Genomic DNA, 27,205 nt, shown 5'->3' with positions numbered 1-27,205 from the left:
GTAATATTTGTAACTTGAATAAGTAATAAATGCACAGACAGTTAATTAACAAGTTACAAAAGTAGTTAGATTTATTTACATTTGGCCCTTTGAGAGCAGCAGTTTTGCTGATGTGGCCCTCGGTGAAAATGTGTTTGACATCTCTGATCTAGAAAGTCATTTATAATTCAGGCGCTTTGACAGAATAAAGTTTGAGTTCACTACCATCATCTTTATATTGACACATTTCTTCTGCAGTGCTCTCGACCTTTAGGGATAATTATTGATACTTTCATTTCTGCAGCTAATACTAAGATCTGAAAGACCCTGTGTTCGATTTTCTCCCATGTACAGATATATACATGAGGTATAAGGTCACAAAAGTCAAATTATGAAGTGTTTATTGTAGATGATCAGAAAGTGCGAATTCGCATGCTAGTTGTTGTTAGCATTACCGTCACAGCAAAACAACACTCTGGTCTCTGAAATCTATAAAAAAAAAATTTAAAAAACGCTTATAAACACACATGCAAACCGTTAAAAATGAATTACTTTAGTTTTTCATGTTTTTAAGACGGTAAGAATCACATGCAGTACTTTAAGAGTATGTGTCTTTTTAATTTTATATTGTTCTTCAGCTCTCATGGCAAAAAGCGAAGCTATTTGGATAAAGAAGTGTCTCAGGTTCACCGAGCTGTTGACATTTCTGCACAGAGACTTCCGGGTTCTAATTATAACACTGATAAGATTCTGTGTGTAATGGTCCAAGCATCACTCCGAATTACGCTAGGACTGACGTCAGAAACAGTATGTGAATCCAGGACTTTGTGGAGTTCTGCCCTACCTCTACATTATCACAACAAATACCAGACCATAAACGCCCCCCGTCTATGAATGGCTTCAGTGCACAGTAGCAAGCAGTACATTCTTTGTGCTAATGCCCTCCATAATTTAAAGCTCATAAACTCGTCTCCTTTATGCTCGCATTTTCATAGTAAAAGCCAAAAGTAAAATTTGTCAACTGGACAAAAAGTTGTTGCCGCTTCTTCAGTTCTGGTCAGATTGCTGCTGGACACTGTCTCATATCTATCTGAAGGGAGCAGCTAACCACACTGAAACAGAAAACACCTATTGTTTACAGTTTCTGTATGTAGGGCACGTCTGTTGAGCTACACTAAGTGCGCACTGTGCACTTATCATATTCATTCAACTCTTAATGGGTGCTTTCAGAAGTCTGCCGTACATCTCCATCTCAAAGCCACTAACCACTCCTTTGAAGATAGTGAGGTACAGATTTTATCCGGAGAAAAGAAATAGTTTGAAAGGGGAGTTAAAGAAGCAACCATATATAACTCCCTCCGCAGACCCAAAACAAACAAAGAGAACAATAGAGCTAGCCAGGATGCCAATAGGTGTGAAAGTACCCATAAAGAGTTGATTGAATATGCTAAGTATGTCTCAGGCACAGTGCACACTTAGTGTATCTCAATAGACCTAGCCTACAAACAGAAACTGTAAACAATAGCTGTTTCCAGTTTCAGTGTAGTTAGCTCTTTGCTTCAGACAGATATAAGGCAGTGTCCACCAGCATTCTGACCAGAACTGAAGAATGGATGAGCAGCGAAACGTCTTCACTCCTACAACTTTTTGTTCAGTTGACAGATTTTATTTTTGGCTTTTACTATGGATCAGACCTGGACGACTGAGGGATTACACAGACAGCTTGCACTTTTATTACAATCTTGTGGTGTCATGGCCAAAATAATTGTGATTAATGACTATATCACCATAATGATTAAAGTTGCTGACAGTTTAAACATGTTATTGATATGAAAAACTATCATTTGAATATTATGAATAGATTCCACATTTAATCAGCTGTTGTAGTATTGTACTTTGTTATTAGTGAAAACAACAGCGATCTACAGGAGATCATCATGGAGAAGTAGATTTTTTTTCTGATAACATGGGACACAAATATGACAGTCACTCTCACGGCTACTGGAGTGGAAGAAAAACAGTGGATTTTTCCCATAGGAGTAAGTAGAGCTGCACAATTTGAGGAAAAAATATCTTCTTCTGACAAGACATTTGCGATTTATATTTTAATAATAGGATTCTGTTCAAAGTTCATATTTTAAACGCATCCAGAAAGACAAAAAGACACCTAACAAACCAAACCAGTTAAGAATCACATTTCAGAATATGTTTGTGCACATTTAAACTACATGGGTACATGGGATATTTTGTTGTTTGTGGAGGAAACAATAGTACCAAAAAAATCCATCTTTTATGATTTGCTAATTGCATCCATTCAAATTGCGAATTTGATGTTTTTCTGCATGTTCTGGAGATATAATGGCCATTATCTATATGGGCAATTATCAATGTTGTCAATGCTTTTTGTTCCATCCTTATTTGTGCTGTGTGTTGTCAGACAAATATCTCGCTGAACTCACAATATCTCGTTACATTATAAACCATAATAACAGTGATGCTTGGCAAATGTCCACAGCCACATTCTAGCTGTAGACCATCATTCATTGTTAATTACTTTAGGAAACTTAATACAAGATCTTCAAAGGCTTATTCTCAGTATATGGATGTAAACAGGATGCGCCAACGCTTGTGACCCACATTCAACAGTGATAGCGCAGTACATGTTCTGTATCTATGTCCCAGGGCTGGTTTCAGATGGCTTAGTCAGCCCCCCTTTTTTGGACTGATGCATTCTGGCAATTCTTTTATGGGTTACAGAGCCAGATGTAGTAGATGTTGCTGGCAAAACAGCTCTCAGAAGTCCTTGGTATTGCACTGGAGTAAATAATTTTGAATTTACAGTTAGGCTACAGTATGGATATGGAGATAGTATGTCGCCTGCATAAATCCTTGGAAATAGAAAGTTCTCAGTGGACATAAATTAATTCTCCATTAGGGCTGCAAAATGAAACACAGCTGGATCAATATCACATGGACGCAATCAGAAAATCCCTTTTTTTTCCTCTTAAATAGAAAATATCCTGTCTTATTTTGCATAATAACTGCTAGCCCTGCAGTTTAGATCTGTTTTGATATGTTATTCTTGTGTTCGTTTGCCAGTTCATAAATTGCATATCACAATCGCAGTGCTCGCCAGAAAATGTTTTCTTTCAGCCCTATTCTGTGGAAGATTACAGCCAGAGGAGGCAACATACAGGTCAGATTTGTGGAGATGCAGGTTTTTCACTGCAATAAGAACAACCAAGATAAAGGCTTTTTTGGGTCCGGTTTTTGGCTAAAACGTTACGTACTGTGGCTTTAGGTTTATTGACACTTTTATAGCTTTCTTGGGTAGTCATCAGAGAACAAACCTACAGTTTTGGATTTATCGGAGGCTCAGATATTCATTAAGAAGCTTTTTTTCTGACCGCCGGCCCAGTGAAATCTATTACAGCCCTGCTTTCCCCCCTGAGACATCTCTAATGGAAGGGTGTTTAATATTGTATGTGTGAACTGTGGGGGAAGCCATTTTTCTCAGCCTCCTCTGTCCAGCCGTGGTCAGAGAGGGGAATACCCTGAATTCCAAGTATGCAGCTGCACTGTATAGCTGTGTGAGTCAAATGTTTTTGTCATGCACTCTGAGCTGTGTGCCTGGCTCCCTTGAGTTTTCACGAATGGGGAAAATCTCAGTACTTCTTCGGTATTTGGTTGGTTAAATCCCAAAGCTGTCTCAAATTTTCAGAAATTCCAAACAGAACACATCTAAATTGAATCCCAGTTCCTTCCTGTTATAAGCAACAGAAAAGTTGTTACGAGCTGGCACACTACAAAACCATCAAACCACCACCTCAGAAGTGTGTTTTCTTGTCTTTTTTTTTTTTTTTAAAGGGCCCATATTACTCAATTTTCTGATCTCTGTTATAATGTTGTTTCCTCATGATTCATTCACACACGTTTAACACAAAAACCCTGCATATTTAGTGAGTTCTTCTCTCAAATTGAAAACACACTGTTCCACCTTGTGATGTCACGTGGTAATACAGGAAGTGCTCTACTGTGTTTTTAAACTCCATACACCTTCACTAGAATCGTTTGGATAATTTCAGCTCTGGTTTGCCAATCTCTACTAAACAAAAGATAAAAAGTTGTTGTTAATTTGAAAAATACAGCTTCATGACATCACAAGGTGGAACAGAACAGTTTGAGCTTTGAAGATGTAGACAGAGAAATAATAAAGGATTAATCAAACGTGTCAGTGAAACAAAACAAAACACTGGTATGTTTTTGAGGAGGTTACAATATTCTAACATACCTTAAAGTTCACACAAGCCAATTTTGCATAATCTAAGGCCTTTAAACAACATAAATTGACTTAAATTCTTGTGTTCCTATTTCACTGACTCACTCTTATAAGGTTTTGCAGAGTCAAAGTAAATCAACAATCTTTGCTGTTTTATCTTGCAATGACTTATCCATGTAAATCTACTGTATATTCTGGCAGTGTTCTGACAGACAGAATGAGCTCAAGGGAGTAGGTTTTCCTGTCGGACCAGAGATTGCGAGTTCTTATTGACTGGTAAACACTGCCAATCTCAATCTCAGTCTAATTGCTGGATATAATCTCCTTCCGTTGGCTGCAACGATTTCAACAAGCCCCGATTCACCCAGAGTGAGAACTAACAGCTGCGTAATCAAAGGTAACTAATTATGACGGTAAAAGCAGGTGCGTGACGGTGCAGGGCACATTGAATTGATGTTAGCATGAAATCACATAAAAAAAGAATGAAACACAAGCCTAATGAGTGGGGCTATAAACTTTTGTTTTAGCTGATTCTAGTATCAAATGCTGACAGTCTTTATTTATGCTGCGAGACGAAATGAGCCACTGTTGAGTTACAGATCCTATGGACAGTCTACATCCCATGCTCTATCATGGATCAGGATAATCACCATAAAATGAACATTAAAAGAGTGCAGAATACAAACCTTTCATTCATATGCACAGCTAAACAGAACTGTTTTGAGCCTGGATTAAACATTGTGAAAGTAGCATTTTGGATGGTGGTAAAATGTATTATCTCCAATACTTTTGTCCAGTTGATAAAATTTTCTTTTAAATTTCTAACAAAATGCCTTTTATCAGTGGATAGGCATAAAGGTTACAAGACAAATCTTTGTACAAATAGCTGCTTGTACAACCCTTCAACACTTCATGGACTAAAGCACCAAAAAGCCAGGTGCAATAAAACTATAGCAGTAACAGAACAGTGTGACACACCCCCAGACTGGTCCTTGCTCTGTTCCTCCTTTTAAAAAACAGTTTTGAAGAAGCTCAGCCCGGCTTACCTCTTCACTGCTGTCAGGTTGTCCTCCAGACTTCAGTAGACACATGGAGGTAGTCTTTGTACACAGCAGAGGCCCACAAGGTCAAACGGAGAACATGGCCTCTTTGATAACAGTCTCTGCACCAATGGGATAAAGCAGCTTACCACATCTCACATCTTCTTCAAGGCTGTTTTATTTCTTGTATGGTACTTGTGGTTTAGTATCAAGAAGTTACATTACTGCCCTAAAGTGTGTCCTTCAGCGTCCAAATAGCACATTTCCAATTCATTTAGTCAACACATCTTTTTTAACTTATGTGTACTTGATGCTAGCCCGAGCCTGCAGTTTGTTCACTGTTTTATCACGTTATTTAATTCCACGTTTTCAGCAAAGGTGTGGATTTGTTCGCCTCTGTTTCTATTTATTCCTCTCTTTCGTTAACCTGAGATGTATCTGAGCAAATTCTTTCTTGCTCCAGAACGGATGTGTCACATAAGCAGATTTTCCCAACAGTTTGGAAGTTAGCATGCTAGTTGTTGTCAGCCATACCAGGATTGCAAAACTCTGTTACTGTCTCTGAAAACTGTGAAAAACACTGAATAATCGGGAAGTTCATCCATCAAGTTGTATTTATTATCTCAATTCTATCTCCTGTCACCTGCCTGCTGTGGTCAACCAATCGAATCCTGATGTTTCTACCAGCGGGGGAGAACCATAGTCTCTCTAATCAATATGGTACACAATATGGACTCAAGCAACAAATCACTGACTGCAGTTTTTTAACGTAGCATCATTTCAAAAACCTGTCAACCCTGTAGTTTAGACCTCTCTAAACATGTTTTGAAATGTATGGGATTCTTGGATTAGTTCAGCAGTTCAGATTACAGTCTTCTCTCAAATGTTAATGCTCCCGGATGGGTTTAAAATGGGGACATTGAACAGAAACCTACTATTAAAACATAAATTGTAACTCTAATAGCAATGCTTGTCAGAAAAATTACAATTAGATATGTTTCTAAAATGATTCTGCCCCAAATGACAGAACCATTTCTGTAAACCTGATTAAAAAAATTGCATTGGAACTAGTATTGGAACTAAAGTTGATTCCGATACTAAGGAATAGACTCAATACCGATTCCAATACCACAATGATAACAAAAAACACTCTTTCTTTAGCCCAGGGATCGGCAACCCGCGGCTCCGGACCCGCATGTGGCTCTTTCATCCTTATACTGTGGCTTGGGAAAATAAATGATAAGTATTTAATTGTAGTGTATTTTATTTGTGTTAGCCTTTTTTTTATATTGTAGTTTAACTTAGAAGATTATTGTGATCTTGAAATATTAAAATAAAAAGCAAAGCAAAACAAACACCGCTCATGCCTCACAGATGAGTTTACAGTCCTGCGTCAAGATGAAACTGACTTCGTACAGCCCTGAATTTGCAGATGCTGTGCACAGAGGTTTGGGAGTTGAAGTCTCTGTAGCACACCATGGATTTCATAAGCAACACACTGTAGTTGTTTATACAAAGCGTAAAGGTAAAAAAAAGGCTATATATATATACAGTGGTATCTTCATTTTAGATGTCAAAAAGTATTTGCGCCTTCTGTTTTTTTATCGTGGAAACTGGGTCTAAATGGCTCTTTGGGTGTTAAAGCTTGCCGACCCCTGCTTTAGACAGTAGAATGTGATTTTCAACATTAAATCATAGTACCCTCTTCTGTATTACCCTAACCCTAGCCCGTAACCCTAATTCTAGACCCTAACCCTAGTCCCTTCTATCATATCTTGTCTTATCTGTTCAACCCCTCAGTCGTCCAGGTGGGTTCCATTGTTTTCCATGGATGTACACTAGTCTATGTGTGTTATACTTGTTCAGATACAGCTCAAGTTCATTCTAAAGTGATCCAAAAAAGGTTCATTTCTATCCTTTTTAGTATCATACCTGCTCAAATGAGTATCTGGTTTCGATACTAATTTTAGTGTCAATTAATCATATTTACTGTCATTTCAAACTGAACTATTGTTGACCATTCAAATACAATGAGAAAAGCATACCGCTGTCTTTTTAGTAGGCATATAAAATCCCTTCAACGCCTCCAAAGCTTTTTCGTCTTAATCCCAGCCTTTTGTCGTCACACGTGGGAACAATTACACCGCGCATCTGTTCCCATCGAGTTGAACAGGCCCCTGACTAAAGACTAAAGCATTATTCTGATCATAGGTATTGTTTTCCTTCTAAATCTGGACTCTCTCCATGTGTTTACTTTGCCCAAGGCTGCTCATTATCCCTCCTCTGCTGGCAACACTTCACTGAACAGGTCCTGGTTTTGTTGGTTGTGCAGCGTTTTAGTTTCAGTTTATATTTTCATCTGAATAGTTTGAGCTATACACTCCCACAGCCTGATGATAATCTATGACTGTCCAATATTTGTTTATATCCAAATGAAAAGTGCGGTACCTGATTGTTATGATCTTAAATCGTGAAAAACAGAACTTGTTCATGTTAAACGGTTTGCAGTGGCCCAATGTTATTTCTCACTTACCTTGAGTTTCTAAGCGCTTTTCACAACTTTCAGAGAGGGAAGCAGAGTTTACCGTAATAGTAGAGTTAGCGACAATTAGCATGCTAGCAGTACGTTTCCTGATTAGACAGACTGATCCAGACAGACAGAACCATAGACTATATATATAAATGGACAGATCTAACTTGCTAGCTGCTGCGTTCCAAACAGGAAGTGAGCATGGGAGCACTTCCGGCTCCATTAACTCCACGGCTCCAATTCACTTTACATTGAAAAACTGTCACCCCTCTCTCTGCAACTGCTGCTGTCAGACTCATCATTTTAGTCTTAAAATGTTCGTATTAATCCAGTCTACATGATCCAGGTATTTTTATTTTGTTTTTGTGTCTGTAAATCAAAATATGAACTTTAATAACAGACGAATCAGGCCCTTTCATTCCCTGAGGTCACTCCTGCAAGCATTAGCAACAGGTTTTGATCGACAGTGTTGCTAAGAGCCCACTCCCTGCTAAAACAGTGGTGCGGGCGAGAAGCGGTATTACCTTCAACAGCCTCATTTGGGATTGGCTCTTTGGTTGCTATGATACTTGTGGTTGGAATTCCAAATATGCAACTTGGCTAACCTATAATTGCTAGCTTCTCATACATTACACCTGCACTGGGGCAAGACGTTTTTGTTCAAATACATGGGGAAAAACAGACAGTTCAAATACATGGGGGAAAAAAGACAGACAATTAAGCTTGCATATAACTGCTTTAAGTCTTTCTCCCAAATTGTATCTCAGTACCAACTAACTTGAACCACTTTAGAAGAGAAGCGGCAGCTGAAGTCATATTGGTGAGAAGTGAAACCAATTAGAAGTGTGTTCTGTCTGCTGCTCTGGTCCATTGATCCTGTTAGCTATAAGGACTCCAGCCAATTGAGACAGAGACTTTCTGCTAATAGTGCCAAAAACATGTTGTACTCATACACTGTTGCACTATTCTTGCACGTGTAAGAATTTTGGGTTGAGTATAATCCCATATGCTGCATGTGGCCTGTGCTCTTACAGTTTTAAACAAAGGAACTTCCATCACAATTGAACTTGGCTTACCTGTGGCTTAACCTGCAGATAGAGCACGCAGATATATTATGTTTAAAAATGTAAATCTTACAGTCCAAGTGTGCCCTTCTTTGACTACTGCATTTGTAATTGGCCTTGGTTAATAGAGTTGAGTTATTTGACTGACCCAAGCTGCTTTTATCACCATGGCTCTGTGTGTTCACAACAGCAGACCACTTTGACATTAACCACCTCAAGACCCAGGCTCCAGCATTATCACAAAAGCGTCTGAAAGGAGAGACGCAGCGTGTAGCAGACACAGGAGGAGCCTCAGACTGTGAGCTGTGTGCAGGAGCTGGGCCTCTTATTATTAGCACCGCTGTTGCCTCTGGCATCAGGGACAGAGGAGGGCAGCCACAGCAGCTCTGAGGGAGAGGGGGAGGAAGAGGAGGAGAAATAAGTCTGAGAGTGAAGGAGTTATGTGTATGTTGACTTAATGCAGTGACTTTTTATAACTCTGGTCTAAAGGTGTAATGAGATCCAACATTGCAGACCTCATAGTATAACTGCCTAAGGCATTTTTGGCAAAATTATTTATTTTGGCTCATTCTGCTCTCCAGACCCTGCTGCGTCTATAGATGTCATTGGCTCCGTTCTCAGCCAGTCAGAAAAGCTGCCAAAAAACATAAACAGCCCCAGTCATCTTATCGACATAGGCAGCTAAACCTTCAAAAATGACTTTATGCTATGAGGATACGAAAAATTGTGAAGTTTTCAAAATGTTTTGATATGATGATATTGATGATATTCTTAATCCATTTAAATTTGATTGAATAGACACAGCCAAAACAGACTGCATATTTTTTTCTTGGACTTACAACTTGTTCTGTTTCTTAGCAGAAGTGATCCGCAACTTGCCCATGGACTCCAGCCCGATGGCGATGCCCATGTCAGACCCCAGCGCCTGGGCCACAGCCATGAACAACCTGGGGATGTCTCCTCTGGGACTGAGCACACAGACTCTAGTGCCAGGTACGGCCCTGTATCACAAAGCATTTACAAAGGGAAGTTTTGTGCAGTGTGCTGAGCTATGTTTTCACATACATCTGATTTCACGAGTTATCGTATTTTTGAAATGTCATGTAAACAGTCTGCTGTGAGTAATCTGATTTCTCTCTGATTATTCACACCTGGACAGGTTTTGAAAGAAGGAAAATTATGCAAACTAATGTGGAAAATGTTAAAGATTTTAAAATTCATTTTACTTCCAAACAGGCAAGAGTTACTCTGAAAATCTGTTGATTAACATGTCACCAAATGCTTTTGATTTTCTGTGTGCAGAAGAAATCAGATCAAATTATTAGGTTATTGGCTTATTCTAGTTATCTGATTTTCACTGGCCATGTAAATACCCACTGAATGTAGAGAAAGTTTCAACAGTGATCAACAGTGGCTCCTATCCAGAAGCTATTTTCAAGACAAGGTACTGGCTTGAGGCACTGGGGTTAGACTGTGTGTATAAATGGACATAGCTAGCATAGTTAGCTGCTGTGTTACAAATAGGACGTGAGCATGGGCACACTTCTGGCTCCATTCACTCTGGCTCCAATTCACCTTACATTGGAAAGCTGTCGCCTTTCTCTCCGTAACTGCTGCTGTCAGGTTCGTCATTTTGGTCTTAAAATGTTCGTAATGACCCGCCCTACATGATCCATGATGCTTTATTTTGTATTTCTGTCCCTAACTCAAGATATGAAGATTAATAACAGACAAATCAGCGCCTTCTTTCCCCAAGGTTACTCCTGCTAGCATTAAAACAGGTTGGATTGACAACGTTGCTAAGTGCCTGCTCTCTGCTAAACCAGTGGTGTAGGGCTTTATCTATAATAGCCTGGGTCCAGATTGGCTCTTTGGTTGCTAAGATACTTACAGTCAGATTTCCTAATATGCAACTTGGACCCTATAACTGCTAGCCTCGATGAGCTTCATTTGACTGGAGCCGAACGCTATGGGAGACGTCACACTCCCTTAATCCACAGTCTATGGATTTATTGATTTTATGTACCCTGAGTTCACCAAGTCCAGGGGTTGGATGAATTCGGTGTTGCATTGTCTCCTACCCACTGAATATGTTTAAATAGGTTGAATCATGACTTTACCTTATTTAGCCTGTAGTGATTATTTTGCCAGTGTTGCACCTGTGTATAGACTGTGGGATTCACTAATGAGTGTATTTGTCATTATCTTGGACATGTGCTGTGGTGGGTGATTTCAGATTCATTGCTTGTTTGTTGTGTCTAATGACTGCGGTCTTTGTTTGCCTGTCGCCGTGGGAACAGCACAGGTGTAGCTGATAACTTAACTGTGTTCTCCAGCTCATGGCAACAGTGCCTTAAATCTGGTACACATAAATGGGACACACGTGAATAACATCATTATGTGCACCATTGTGTGTGACAGGACTACCCTGAGACCTGCTGCACTTAACAAGGACAGGGTTTGCCTCCGGGCTCACTCAGAACAGGTACATGTGCTGTAAACGTATAAAAAGTTTGATCACAGTGCTAGAGAAAAAGGTAACAGGGCGATTGGGGATAATGGTGGAATTTCATCAGTACATTTCACTTTTAAAGGGACAGCGTGTAGCCTGCAGTCTTTTTTTTTTTTTATAGGTACTACGCTTACAACTGGACTGGGTTGCCAGAACTTTAACCTACAAATAGAGGACACATACAAGTTCTTACAAGAAGTTACAACTTCTCAGTACATGGACAGGTCACGTCTCATTTGAAAGCTCAGAACCTCCAGAATTCACTCACAGAGACAGTAATTTTACGTTTAAACCATAGACTGTATAAAGAAATGGGCGTGAGTGAGTGTGACGACACCCATAGCGTTCGGCCTTGGTCAAATGAAGCTCACCGACAGTTACAGGGGCGAATATGGAGCCGAGTTCCTTATTAGCAATTCCGACCACAAGTATCATAGCAACCAAAGAGCCAACCCGAGCAAGCGAGGCTGTTGAAGGTAATGCCCCTTCCTGCCCACACCACTGGTTAGGCAGGGGGCGGACCCTTAGCGACGCTGTCAATCAAACCTGTTGCTAACGGTAGCGAGAGCAACCTCAGAGAAAGAAGGCAGCTGATTTGTCACTTATTAATGTTTATATCTTGATTTACGCACACAATAGTGAAATAAAAATGCCAGCATCGTGTAGAGCGGGTCAATACGAACATTTTAAGACCAAAATGACGAGACTTAGACTCGGTGCAGCAGTTATGGAGAGAGAGGCCACAGTTTTCTAATGTAAAGTGAATTGGAGCCAGAGTCGATGGAGCCGGAAGCGTGCCCATGAATACTTCCTGTTTGGAACACAGCAGCTAGCAGGTTAGCTATGTCCATTTATATATACAGTCTATGGCCAAAAACAACTTCAGGATTTAAACTGGCAACCCAAATTCTACTGTGAAGAAGTAATTAAGTCATGTGTTCTTTTATCTTTTGCATAAGTTTGCTTCATTCACACGCTTTAGTATACATCTTTTTGAAACTAGAGAGCCTTAGTTTTTTATATGGTGAATTACATGTCCATATAGGTTGCAAACTGCCTCAACAATAAGTTATATAACCACTACGATGCCGTTTCCAAGCCACTCTCACTTGCTGGTGCACATACACATTGAACATTTTACACAAATGAACCTACTTTATATCATGTTTTAGTGTCAAATGAATGGATCTTCTATGCCACCCCGAAGTCCTAACCGCAAAAGAAGTGCAGATTATTAATACTCAGAAGTATAAAAGTGGTCAGGGTGGAATGAGGTGGATATAAAATTGTAGTTCATCACCAAAAATTAGACAGTTGTTAACAGGTTAATGGCCATTTTAATCTGCAGTCAGCTTTTATACCTGCAATAACCTGCAGTTTCCTGGATTCTTTTAATCTAAATTGCCTGTGAGCTGAAGCACAGTATGGCCCTACACAGCCTTGTTCTGTCATGCTGCTCTCGTCACAGAACACCTTGTGCTTTTGAAGAGATCGATCTGTCATCCTTTTGCTGTTGAAGATAAAATGGTTTAGTTTTACGCCTGTTTAGTGTCTGTCAGTAAAATTAGTATAGGTTTCCTTTGACCAGGTAGATTTTGTGTGACCAATGGATAAAGAAATAAATCTGGACAGTGCGTTAACCTGAGTAGAACATAAAAGGATAAGGAGTTATATCAGTGCGTTCAGTATCAATGTTTTCGGTATTTCGGTGATATTGAGAAATTCATAGATATTTTGTGCCAGTATTTTGTTGACGCTGCCCATAGACTGTTTATATAAATGGCCATAGCTAACCTGCTAGCCGCCGCGTTCCAAATAGGAAGTGAGCATGGGCGCGCCTCCAACTCTATCCACTCCAATTCACTTTTTATTGACTCCCCTCTCTCCTTAACTGCTGCTGTCAGGCTCATCATTTTGGTCTTAAAATATTAATATTATATAAAATCACACCTATTTAGCCCACTTCTTTATAAAGTTTATGACACTGCTCCAGTCTCTGTGTGCTCGTGCCATTCCGAGTTTGTCTTCAGTGCATCAGATTTGTCTTTTTAGTGGAAGCGAAACTAAACACTGAATACACTTTTTTCACTCCTAAACTGTGTAGACGGTGTTTTAATCACATTATCTATTGTTCTTAGTCTTATTATTTGGCAACTTTAATGCAAACTAGGTAAATTTGCAGCTTTCTGTTCAAAAACACCTAAATCTAAGTTTGTGCTACACGAAAGACTGCCCTGATTACTGCAAAGGCGGAGTTTAAAGTGTGGAAACCTGTTAGACGAATAACACTGTTCCTTATACCTCCAAACCCCGCCCCTCTTCCTCTCTCACTCTCTTCTTTAGGTCACACGTGCTCTCCAGTTCATCAGCTCTATGTGAAATGTGGTTGTTAGTGGAGTTTGGTGTTTGGTCTCACTTTAAACAGTTAGACTAGTGACATGAAATAGAGCGAAGGACGATGTGGCTGTATGTTATGATGTCAGATTTAGGTATAGACTGAAAAAATCCATACCTGACCATCTCTCAAAGCCAGAGTAATAGTAGTATAGGACTGCTGTATACATGAATAGTTGCATATAATATTATTTCTTCTTTTTTGTCTGTACTGATCAAGACAAGACTAAGACTAAGGCAGAAATGATTGGGATTCAAGATGTTCTTTGATCATATAAAAAACATAATAGTATGTTTGATCTCTCCAGATGAATTAGATTTGCTGTTATGAGGCCAAATTACAAACTCAAAGATTATGACAATTTGACAGTGTATCTGGTCATAAATCGGACATATCAGTGTAACTGTATCCTCCTGTTGTCCTTTGGAAGAAAGCTGGAAACTCCATCAGTGCTAAACATCTGGTGTCCACATTTCAAACGCAGACCGTGTTCCAGGAGCGTTCCATGTGTCTTTCCCAGGCTTCACCGGGATTCCCTTGGACCGCAATAAAAAAAAATAAATGGAAATTACAGAGCTGCTATTGACATCTGTCTAAACACAAAACTATTGCATTTACATTAGGCCCAAACTAAGTATTTAATATTTTTGTATTTTATATTTCATGCGGTCAACATACTCATGCTTTTGTTTATTTGATTTTTTTTTTTTTTATATAACCTGCATTCTTGCTCGTTTAAAAAAAGGAAGTAGAATCAGAACTGAACCTGGTTTGCCAGAACCTTAACCTGCAGATAGAAAACACATGCAAGTTTTTCTCATTCTCAGGATATGGACGGGCTACGGTTCATGTGAAAGCTCAGAACCTCCAGAATTCACTCACTGAGCTGCAGAGGATTCACTAGCACCGTAATCATAGTAGCTGCAGGTGTTGAGGTTTAGGTACGAGTCATTTTAGGCTTAAACCAACAGGATTAAGTCACTGGAACTGGCAACCCAAATGAGAGACTCATATGAGACTACTTCTGCTTTCCTTGAAACTGTAAACTCAGAAAGTACATGTGAAAATACATACAAACACATTTCTTGTTAATACAACGTGTGTTAATACAATGTGAATGTCATCCTTAAAAAAAAGAATCCCGCCTGCAGTGGGTGACTCCTGGCATGTATTTGCGAAGGCAGATTGTAGTCACTGTTTTGGTTCCAGGTGGTGTGGCGCTCCCCTCATTAGAGAATATTACCCAGCATGCCTCACAGCGATCACTTATGTCTCTATCCTGTCCCCACTGCTCTCTCCCCCCAGGACACACATTTCTCCTGAGACTTACACAGAGCAGAGAGGAGCTAGAGCTTAACACAATTTGTATTCTCACTTGTCACTGTATGATAGATGGACAGCTGGAATTGTAACTTCAAGCCAGGCCAAATATACAACAAAGTCAGCCAGCATTTCAGAAGAATATATATACTCTACTATTACTACAACTACGGCTACATCTACAGCTAAAACTACTAATTGTACTACAACTACTTATGATCTTATGACTCCAGCAGCAACCACTACAACTACTACTTACTACCAACTAATAATAATAACAGGTTTTATATAAATTACATGTTAAAGAAGACATATTATGCTTGTGTCTCCTATATAGACATAATCAATGGTACACATGGGACATTGTGCGAAATTCGGACATTTTAAATCACAATATTCATCTAAAACGACTTAATAAAAGAAATAAGTCCACTAACCGCGGTGCCCAATGGGAGCCAGCGTCACCGTAAACGTCATCACAACAAAGAGCTATGTCGCTAGGCCCATTTGCAAGCGTTTTTTTATTTTAATTTGTTCCAAAATGGCTACGCAACGCTGCCGAATCCTACAATTATCACCAATTAAGAAAATAAAATTAGAGTAAGTAAGTAATGAATTAAGTACAGACCAGTGGGCGTATGTCGGTGATGGTGAAAACGGAGGTAGATCGTCTTGAATACAGGAGTGTAAACGTTACTCTGACATGCATGAATCACACTAAATACAACTTTAAGAGAGTAATTGAGAAGGGAAACAACTATAACATGATTAAAAGCTCGAAAAAAGTTGATTTTGTGAAGGCTTTTTTCTGGGATCATTCTGATATAACAGACAAACATGATAAACAGTTTAGTCCAATTTTATGAGCCCAGCGAAATAAATCCTGGAAATATTATACTTTGGTTTGGTCAATGAATTAATAAATCAGTGCAATGCTATTTTGTTCACTTCCTTGGTTTTAGTTGTTTCTTAGTACTGCAGTTTTGTGTATGTAATATTGTAAAGGGCACAAGAGCATATATTTACTGTGCATCCGCTTAACATTAGCATTAACTCACATTCAAAGGAGAGGCCACCAGGAAAATGACTCTAGTAGTTCACATTCATCTAATCACTCTTTATTCCATTAGGCCGGGTTCCACTATTATTATATACAGCAGTGCCATTTCTCAGCAGGAGACATTTATTTCTAATCTGCACGTCTTTGTTCATTTGAGACAGGCTTATTAATTCAGCCAGCCTCTCTTTGACTCCAGACTCAGCCAGCGCACTTGAGGCATTTTGGTTCTTTGTTACCAACTTAAATGGCTAAGCTCTGTACTAAATGGTGCAAGTGGTAAAGTGCTGTTACTGAAAAGAAAGACAGAAATAATGACTTACATGTCTGTCTTCTGGTTATTTTAATACATCACCGTTCTTTTTCAGTTGCGCTTTAATTGGTTTTCAGATTTTGGAATGTGATGATGTTATACTCCCAGATTGGGGCCAAGAGAAACTCTTTTTTTTTTTTTCTTATTGATCAGATTGTACTTTGACATGAAATATCCAAAAACAATGAACTTCTCCATTGTGTTGGATTGTGATTTGTGGTGCGTTAAGGAGCCATGGGATCAACAACAGGATCGAACTCTTCCCAATGCTGGATTTACAAAAGAACATACCTGGTTTGTAATTATAGATCGTCCAATATGGGTTTTTCATGGCTGATGCCGATATCCCAAACTATGTCATTTAAACTGACTGTAAACTCTCCTCCAAACCCTTTTTTTACCACAAACCTGTAAGAAAATTGTATAGTCACATTTTTTGCAGCTATCTTTTTGAATTAAAGCGTTTACACAAAGCTTTGTGTGTATTTTTAGGCCGCAGATAGACCATATGGAGGATATTTAAGGACGATAGCTGATGTTCTAAAAAGTCCAAATATTGGCCAGAGACATCAGCCAACCGTTATATCAGTCTCTCTATTCACAATGTATCTGTTTTTAGACACATTCAAAATACACTGAACTATGATGCAGCAAATGTTTATCTCGACGCTATAAACATTTCTCATATAATCTATTGCATTTACAGTTGTTCTCAAGCAAGCGACATTAAAGCGACATTAAAACCACTAAAACCTCTGTATAATCAGGCAGTAAAAGTGCTAGACAAGAAACTCCTAAAGCATCATCACTGTCAAATCCTTACAAAATATACAATGATAAGCTTTGAGAACTCGGTTGTGTATCTGGATGTGCCATTAATACATAGAATTTTAAATAATGCCGCACATCCACCACTTAAGAGATTTGTCCAGCTTTGCTCTGAGCTGACCATCAGAACATCCAGACCACCAGAGCATCCAGGTCGCTCAGAACTTCGACACCACCAGAACATCCAGGTCCCTCAGAACTTCGACACCACCAGAACATCCAGGTCCCTCAGAACATCCAGGTCCCTCAGAACATCCAGAACACCAGAACCACCAGAACATCCAGCCCGCCAGAACATCCAAGTCCCTCAGAACATCTAGACCACCAGAACATCTAGACCACCAGAACATCTAGACCACCAGAACATCCAGACCACCAGAACACCCAGACCATCAGAACATCGAGGTCCCTCAGAACATCCAGACCACCTTAACATCCAAACCACTACAGCATCCAGGTCCCTCAGAACATCCAGACCAACAGAACATCCAGGTCCCTCAGAACATCCAGACCACCAGAACATCCAAACCACTACAACATCCAGGTCCCTCAGAACATCCAGGTCCCTCAGAACATCTAAACCACTACAACATCCAGGTTCCACAGAACATCCAGGTCCCTCAGAACATCCAGACCATCAGAACATCCAGACCACTAGAACATCCAGACCGCCAGAACATCCAGACCGCCAGAACACCCAGACCACCAGAACATCCAGGTCCCTCAGAACGCCCAGACCACCAGAACACCCAGACCACCAGAACATCCAGGTCCCTCAGAACATGCAGACCACCAGGACATCTAGGTTTCTCAGAACATCCAGGTCCCTGAGAACATCCAGACCACCAGAATATCCAGGTCCACATGTCACTGCAGACTCCCCAGATGTAACTCAACCTTTGCACAGACGGCCTTCTCATACAAGGGCCTTAAAGAAATGGAACAAGCTCCAGACAGACTGAAATTACTACTACTTTTAAATATGGAAATGTGGCCTGTGATGTTTATAAATGAAACAATGGTTTGATCATAAATGGATATATTTTAATTGTTTGTAACCTGCCAGTGGGACTGCAGATGGAAACTAGCTTTAGCTAAATCTGGTGTAAAGCATTTCTTCTTTTATGAGATTAATGTGTTTGCAGATGGCCCCTGTTAAAATAAACCAATAAAGTAAACTAAACTAATTGAAAATAAGATTAACATGTGCAGCTATTTATCAGAGTTAGCGTCTCCCTGCACATTTTCACATGAATAAATGAAACAACGGAGCAACATCCAAATTCAGTATGAACGTACATGCAACTAGAATATAATTACAGATATAAATAAAACAAAATAAGTCATGAGATCGCCATGACGACTGACCTCTTACTAGGCCTGCCACGAAAACACGTTTTGAAGTGGGATATATTGAAACCAAACTATAAAGAAGCAAAATTAAGTATTCTAAATGTACAATATTGGTAAAAACACGAACTGCAATAAATACATAGCTGAATTAAACTGTCTTATCTCAGTATTTCCTGTTTGCTCCCTGTGATTTTGCTATTTTATTTTGACATCACTTACCTTGTTTCTGCAGTTTACTTCCTGTGCGCTTTGATTACGACCCCGCCCTAATGTGCTACACCTGTTTGTCATTAACTCTCTTTTTTTAGTCTTTATGTTCCGTGATCCATTTGCCAGATCGTTGCGTTATGTGATTGTCCTGTGTTTTTGTGTTTCGTGCCTTGGCCTCATTAAATCTTCGTCAAGACTTATCCTGACTGTGGGTCTGTTTTCAGTCATTTATTGTACAACCTTGACAGAAACACCTAAGTACTTAGTTTGTATCCTTCTAAAAATGACTGTTCCATCTATCATCTATCTATCATATAAGTCGATATAGTAATAATCGTGACAGGCCTATCTCTTCCTCTTACTAGATTTACAAAAGGAAGAAGTAATGGTCATACCCCGAATTCGAATACCCCAAAGAAGCGGTGGTGGATGAAGTACCCAACTATGTTACTTAAGTAAAAGTACAGAGATACAGAGGTAAAAATTACTCAAGTAAAAGTAAAAGCATCACATGAAAAAAAAGTATGTAAGTATTTGTCTAAAAATCTCCTTTAAGAGTAAAAAGTAAAACTATTTCACACAAGTTTTAATTTGTTAAAGTGTTAAATGCAGTGATATTGATTAAAATGATACTTATTTTGGTCAACAATAACAATACAAATCCATTTCTGAATTTTTCTCATGAATTTTGTGTATTTATTTTTGTTTGGTGAAAGCCGAAGCTTAAACTCAAAACACTCACGATATTGCAATGAATATAGTCAAAATAACCCCTCAAATCATATGAAAAGTACTTTCTACTTTCACGTCCAGTTGAAAAACGTAGTGGAGTAGAAAGTCCAGTTTAAAATGTGCTTTAAGTACAGATACCTGAAAGATCTACTTGGTACAATTACAATTACTACTTTTACTTTCTTACTTTCCACCACTGAAGGCTGCACAGTAAATAAAACACCATGAACAAAACTGTAGTAAACGAAACCACCATTTTGTGTAATTATATGGTTATTTTATGAACTGGTTACATCATTTCACAAAACACCAAAATTTCCCACCCAATAAAACAAACAAAAAACTGCCCCCCCCATGTGTATTAAATAATATTGCCCTGTAGCATATTGTGTGGTCTGAAACCCAACAATAATAGGTTGAATCTCAGCTGGAGCGCAGGGGCCTGTATAACTCTACGGGAGATTTACCGTTTTGGAAAGAAATATCCAGAATGGAAATCCACAAGCGTTGTACCATTTCATTATTTCTTAGCGATTGGGTCTATAAACCTGCAGTATTAATCTCACGGCTTTAAGTACTTTCAGCTGACAACAATCACACCTTTAGATTTGGATAATGGCACCACTTTCTGAGGCTTTTGTGGAAAAAAAAAAAAAAAGAGTTGTGTTTATTATACTAACAAAGAAGACGTTAAACTTTGTGCCACATTTTGTTTCACTCGGACAGAATCAGTAATAACAGAAATTTTAACCATAAACCGGGTCAGCAAATCTAACAGCTAAACAGCTTAATCTACAATAAACATTTGACCTGCCTTCCAGCTCGATTTTAAACAATAGGGAGTCTAGAATGTTATGTGAACCCAACCTATTAAGTTAAATTAATAGACACGACCTTTGCACACCTCCTATTTCCTCCCATTTTGTCGAGTACTGATCTTGCATTTTTATTACATGTCATTATTACTCATCAGATCCTTATTCACCGCAGGTACCAGTGGTGATGCAGATATAGGTAGGCAGTGTAATTTCCATTTCAAAAGCTCTGTTCCCGGAGGCGTGTGCGTACTTGGGTACCTGTGTGTGCGGGTGTGAAGCACAGCTGTTTTGATAACACGTAAGGTAATTGTTTCAGCAGCAGAGTGACATGTGACTGACTCTGTGGGAACTTCATTAAATATGCACAGCGCTGGAGCCATAATTTATTCATAAATGTTTGTATACTGTATAATAGGCTGTTGGTCTCGGAAGAAACATGAAACATTAATGCTTCTGTACACAACTGTAAAACATAACAAGGAAATATCAAGTCGGACTGCCATGTTTATATTGCACAATGTTCGTAAGTTTGTTTTCTCTCTTTTTCTTCCAGACTATGAGCCAAATGTGGGTCTCATGCCTGATTTCAGCCCCATGAATCCACTCATGCCTGGTCTGGGTCTGGTACCAGATGTCCCCGTCGTCAAGGAGATCATCCACTGTAAAAGTTGCACCCTGTTCCCTCCTAACCCCAGTAAGTCACTTAACATACATAATAAATATTGTGCTTCTGCTGCAACGGATTAAAAAAATATCGTTGGCAGTTTCACAGGACATCACAATATTTCAGAGGCATACAGATCAACCAGAGCACAGTTACAATGAGTATTCTTAAAATTTCAGGCAGTTCTAGCATCCCGTCACTAACATTCCTGTATATTTAATAGGAAAGTACAGTTTAGTCAATGGAGAACTCTGGTTACTTGTGTTTTTAAGTGATAGCCATGTACAAATAAATGCGTTTTAATAATTAATATGAAGATCCATTCCATAACACATAGTTTCTGTCTGACACTCCCTGTTTTACTACTGCTTTCTTCTCCTTGGCTTTTAACTCAGTTTGAGGGTTGACTATTTACCGTTTGCCGCTATCCAGTTTCTTCCCCTCTGCTGTTTGTCTCATGAACACTTTATAACATCTGTACCATCGACACTTTAGAAGATCTGCACTAAACTGGACACTTTACAATACCAGTCACCTTAATAAGTCATGTTTTTAAGCATGTTTTTTTACTTTATGCATGTCCTTATTCGTACTTATTCAGGGTTTTTATGTTGCACTTTATCATGAGAGAGAGTTCCTAGTTTGTGAGCTGTGTTCACTAACAATGGCAATAAAAAGTCTTCTGATTCTGATGTGTTTTGTTGAATCCTGTAGCAGCACTTTGGGGTGTGGATGGTGTTATTCAGGTTACACATGTGAATGGGATGCACAATGTACTTTTTCTCTTATTCTGAGCTTGTGGACCGGACTGAGAGAACATTGGAGGGACTATGCCGCACTCCCTTTTGCCCTGAAAACGCATCTTATGTCAGGTGTCGGTAAAAGGGCGTTATGGGTGAAATCTTTTACAATTGGAAGCAGTTTACATGCGACAATTCCACTCTAATATTGTCAAATCAAAGTCTTTCTACTCTTGCACAACCACCTTCCTGGAAAGAATTGAAACATTGTCTAAGAAAGCTTTAAAGTTGGTGGAAAGAGTGCTGAAAATGTGTACTCAAGTAAAAGTACATGCAGCCATGGCTTAAAAGCAATCAATTACATGTATAAGTACTGATGAACAATATGTAAAAAGTTTAAAAATACTATTCAGAGTACTAATTATTTACTTTGAATACCTGTAGTTGTTTTAAACTGCAATTCTCTGAGCTCTGACCAGTCATAGCACAGAACGTTGCTGTTATTTTGTTTGTAGGGATAGACAGAAGCAGAGACATGGGCGAGTCAGCTGTGCAGTAGGATAAATTGGGACTTGTACAGTAACTAAAATGTAAGTTACAATTACATGCTAGAATTATACTCAATTGCTAGTGCATTTACCCAAAAAAGTACTCAATTACGGTAACATGAGTATTTGTAATGCTAGTTTCAGTCCCTTGCTAATGGGGAGACTTATGACCAGTGTCAAAAGAGAACGCGCACATAGAATTCAAACTGTGAATAAGGCAATCACACAATGGTCGTCTCAGGAGCAGTTCACAGCACGGACGTATATAAAGTACAACCCAGAGAACAGGCACTGATTGCAGACTTTTGAAACATGTAGAAATCAAGCATTCCCATCACATTCAGCTGGCACCAGAAGTCCACGCTCGCCTTAGATTTGGCTTTACATCGGTTGACTTGACGCACATGTAGCCACAAATTGATTATTCATGTGTGTGACCAATTTGGCGCTCGTCGTGGTTCAGTTCTTGGCCTCCATTGTTTGGTGAATGTCCGTTCCCTCTCTCCCCATTTCACGCTAAATAGAGCTCGGGATGGAATGTCAGGAAAACAGCCCCGTTACCATGGAAATATACCACATTTCTGGGAGTAATCCGTAGAGATACATCAGCCAGAACAATGTTAAAAGTTAAAATGTAATGGAACAACCTAATAAACTGCTAGGTAACTATTTTGTAACTAAATTTTGTATTTAGCATTTTAAAATCCCCATCGGTTTAACATTAGGCTAACTGAAAATCTTGATGATATGTGATTTCACAGTCTGTAGCTCTATAGCTGTCCTGTCAAATACAGCCTTTGGGCCAGAAAAAAAAAGTGTCCAGTATCAAAACTGTCAGGATTTAGTGGGTTTTATCAAGATCATAACCTCCTTTGGTGTTTTTGAGGCTCTTCGTTCTTCTTTTAGCAGATAAGTAACCTGTCAAATCTTCCCTTTTTCCCCAGATCTCCCCCCTCCGGCCACCAGGGAGCGCCCTCCTGGGTGTAAGACAGTGTTTGTGGGTGGTTTGCCGGAGAATTCCACTGAGCAGACCATTGAGGAGGTCTTTGGCCCATGTGGAGAGATCATCGCCATCCGCAAAAGCAAGAAAAACTTCTGCCACATTCGCTTTGCTGAGGAGTTCACAGTGGACAAGGCTCTTTTCTTATCTGGTTGGTCATATGTCTTTAACTACTAAATAACTGCTCTGTACCCAACTTTTTACCATATATTTGATAATTGTATTGCCCCAGTATAGATATATTGTATAAGCAGCTCTTAAGGTCAAAATAAGTCTGCTGTGTACTGTCTGCATCTAATTATAAAGCGTTTCATTGTCCAATAATCAGGCAGTGTGTGCTTAGCCTGCTAGTTGTTTTGCCTTGACTCTGCTCAGGCCACTGACAGTTTTGAAAAGCACTTATAAACTCATCACAGTGAATAATTAGGATGCTCTGAGCGCATAAGGTAAGTGAGGAGTAACTAGAGCACTGCTAACTCCTTAAAATGGTGCAGGTTCAGCTCCTTTAATTAAGTATTCAATATGTTGCTAGTTGCCTTCAAATGCTAATGATCGTAACTGTAACCATCCATATATCTAAATAATATGTGTAGATAGATGGATACGTGGATAGATAAATAGATAGATCGATAGTTGTACTTCTTAAATGGTTAAAATCCCAATATTTGTTAAAAGATTAGCTAAAAAAAAGTCTCCAAAACTGCAAAAACTATCCATGGTGCCACAATAGAAGCCACATATTGATTTGTATTTATTTTTTGTAAGAGATGCCCTGGGTCCACACTCATTTGTTACACTGTTTACTGTCATTTTCATGGGTTGTGTGAAATTCCATGGAATCCTGGTGTCTGTCCATTGCTCCTTCTTTGTTCCTTTGAGCAAATTAAGCCATTATAAATTCACTTTGGTGCAGACAAAGGCGGTGTTGAGATGGTCAGGATGTAATTAGCTATAGTGAATTAGTTTAGTTCCACAAGAGACCAGCTGATCTTCCTCTGAAGTAGGGTCATATACTCTTAAATATGGAGGGTCCAAGGGGAGAATGGTGAACAATGGGTGAGAGAGCCATTGTAAGCTTCTTAGTGTATATTTTTGGATTCACTCTCATTTATTCTTGGCTTGTTATTCAGTTGAATCTAATGCTTAGCCCCAGGTCCGCTTTATTGGCAGCAGAGCAAACTATGGTGGCTCCAGTGCTTTTGTTATACAGCATATATAACAGTATGTTCACTCTGTCCTATTAAAATATTCTTTATTACAATGCACATCCAGCTTTAAAGATCTTGCATTAGGGAGTTTGACAGCTCAAATTAACTTGTGTGAAATAAATTGCATAAGCTTTAGAGCTCTGTAGTTGCCTGGTAAGTTCACAGTGATGTCTCTTTGTATTTTTTATTCAGAGGGATATCAGTTCAGTTTTACTAATATATCAAACTTCAAAATGTGTTATTGTGACAGGCCAATTTTGGCGTGACCTGGAATAATAAATGTAAAACTTTCGCCATTACCAAATTTAAAATATAAAGGATACAGTGGCATGGACAATATTGCTACATTATAAGGTTTGGTAATATTTTAGTAAGTGCTGAGCTGCAAAATATTTTCAGCTAAAAGAGAAAAAAGAGAAAAAAAAATGTCATGACTGAAAAAAAGCGCAAAAAAACCACTTAATCCACCTGTCAATCACACCCTTCTGAATTCAGAAAGATAAAACCAGTGGCCATTCGAGTGATGAGGGATACAAACCATTGACCAAGATCATCACTGTCTCACCAATACAATATACAAGATATACAAGGTGTATTGAAACATTTTAACCACTCTCTCCACAGGTTACCGCATCCGTATGGGCTCCAGCACAGACAAGAAGGACAGCGGGCGTCTCCATGTGGACTTTGCCCAGGCCAGAGACGACTTGTACGAGTGGGAATGTCACCAGCGCATGTTAGCCAGAGAGGAGAGGCACCGACGCAAGATGGAGGAGGATCGACTGAGACCGCCTTCCCCTCCTCCCATCGTCCACTACTCGGACCACGAGTGCAGCCTGCTGGGGGACAAGATCAAAGGTTTGTGCATAGAAGTGGAGTATCACATTTAAGAGAGAGGTTTTTCTTAGCCAGTGACGTCGGAAGGTTAAAACTGCACCCCAATTAGAATCACTAGAACTCAAATGCAAAACTGCTAATACTGCACACAAATGCCAAATGCCAAAGTTTTGCCTTTTTTTTTTTTAAAACCACCATATATATATATATATATATATATATATATATATATATATATATATATATATATATATATATATATATATATATATATATATATATATATATATATATATATATACATATATATATATATATATATATACATATATATATATATATATATACACATATATATATATATATATATACACATATATATATATATATATATACACATATATATATATATATATATATATATATATATATATATATATATATATATATATACACATATATATATATATTTACATATATACTTTAGCCAAAAATAGACTAGATTTTTTTTTTACTCTGAGCAGGCTTCCACTTCCCCACAAACGTCACTTCTCCTACTTGTTTCCATGGAAATGTTGTTCCTTGGGCTGCTGTCTTCTACAGAATGACCATCTATCTCCGTGGACAATGTTCAAAGTATAGTTTTAACTTTCTATTACAATGGAATCATACGATTGACATGCCCCCTACAGAAAGTTACATACCGTAACTTTAACTATACTTGTTGACAACTCCAATAAGCCACACATTACAATATCATATAAAAGTGCTGTTTTTTTCTGTATTTTTCTAAAAACGCATCCATCCATTTTCTTCCTCTTTTCCGGGGCCGGGTCGCGGGGGCAGCAGTCTAAGCAGGAACTCCCAGACTTCCCTCACTCCAGACACGTCCTTCAGCTCCTCCGGTGGGATCCCAAGGTGTTCTTAGGTCAGCCAAGACACATAGTCCCTCCAGCGTGTCCTGGGTCTTCCCCGGAGCCTCCTCCCAGTGGGACATGCCCAGAACACCTCCCCAGGGAAGCGTCCAGGGACCATCCAGAACAGATGCCCGAGCCACCTCAGCTGGCTCCTCATGACGTGGAGGAGGCTCTACTCCGAGCTCCTCCTGTGTGGCCGAGATCAGCCACCCTGCGGAGGAAACCCATTTCGACCACTTATATCCATGATCTTGTTCATTACCCAAAGCTCATTACCATAGGTCAGGGTAGGAACGTAGATTGACCAGTAAATCGAGAGCTTTGCCTTTCAATTCAGCTTCTTCTTTGCCACAACAAATCAATACAAAATTATGCAAGGAGGCTAACAAAATGATGAAGGTGTTCTGCTTTGTTATAAAGACTCCTTCCTCTTCTTATCTCCAGACAACTGTGAATGTGTGCTGTTGTCAAAGAGATGGTTCAGCCAATATTAGTGTGTGAGATTTTTATTTATTTATTTAACTTTACTCTCCAAATATTTTCTTGTACACTGTCTGACCTGTGTCTCGCCTGTGTCTCGCCTGTGTGTGTTCCAGATGATGTGAAGTTTGCCGAGGCGGTGCGGGTGCTTCTGACCTGGCTGGAGCGAGGTGAAGTCAATCGCAGAAACGCCAACAACTTCTACTCTATGATCCAGTCGTCCAACAGCCACATCCGCAGACTGATGAGTGAGAAAGCCCAGCACGAGAAGGAGATGGAGGAGGCCAAGGAAAAGTTCAAGAGTGCACTGGCCGGGATACTGGGCCAATGTGAGTGATTTGTACACAAACAGATTATTGACATATTCTAGATACTGTAGTG

General features: G+C 39.2%; 1 protein-coding gene across 2 annotated transcripts in view; it reads left to right on the top strand.

Annotated features, from left to right (window-relative positions):
* LOC117377354 (ecto-NOX disulfide-thiol exchanger 2-like) overlaps positions 1-27,205 on the top strand; it is an 83,522-nt gene that overhangs the window by 35,954 nt on the left and 20,363 nt on the right. The window contains exons 3-7 of one of the 2 annotated variants that reach the window (XM_055224580.1): positions 9,751-9,885; positions 20,984-21,124; positions 23,327-23,533; positions 25,215-25,448; positions 26,941-27,153. In XM_055224580.1, the coding sequence (XP_055080555.1) occupies positions 9,751-9,885; positions 20,984-21,124; positions 23,327-23,533; positions 25,215-25,448; positions 26,941-27,153 (930 nt within the window). The remainder of the gene's footprint in view (positions 1-9,750; positions 9,886-20,983; positions 21,125-23,326; positions 23,534-25,214; positions 25,449-26,940; positions 27,154-27,205) is intronic. The other variant, XM_055224581.1, reaches the window with a different exon arrangement.

Source organism: Periophthalmus magnuspinnatus, chromosome 10 (assembly GCF_009829125.3).
Source record: "Periophthalmus magnuspinnatus isolate fPerMag1 chromosome 10, fPerMag1.2.pri, whole genome shotgun sequence".
Taxonomy (NCBI): Eukaryota; Metazoa; Chordata; class Actinopteri; order Gobiiformes; family Gobiidae; genus Periophthalmus; species Periophthalmus magnuspinnatus.
Note: the sequence above shows the minus strand (reverse complement) of the source record. Positions and strands in the feature narration are given on the sequence as shown.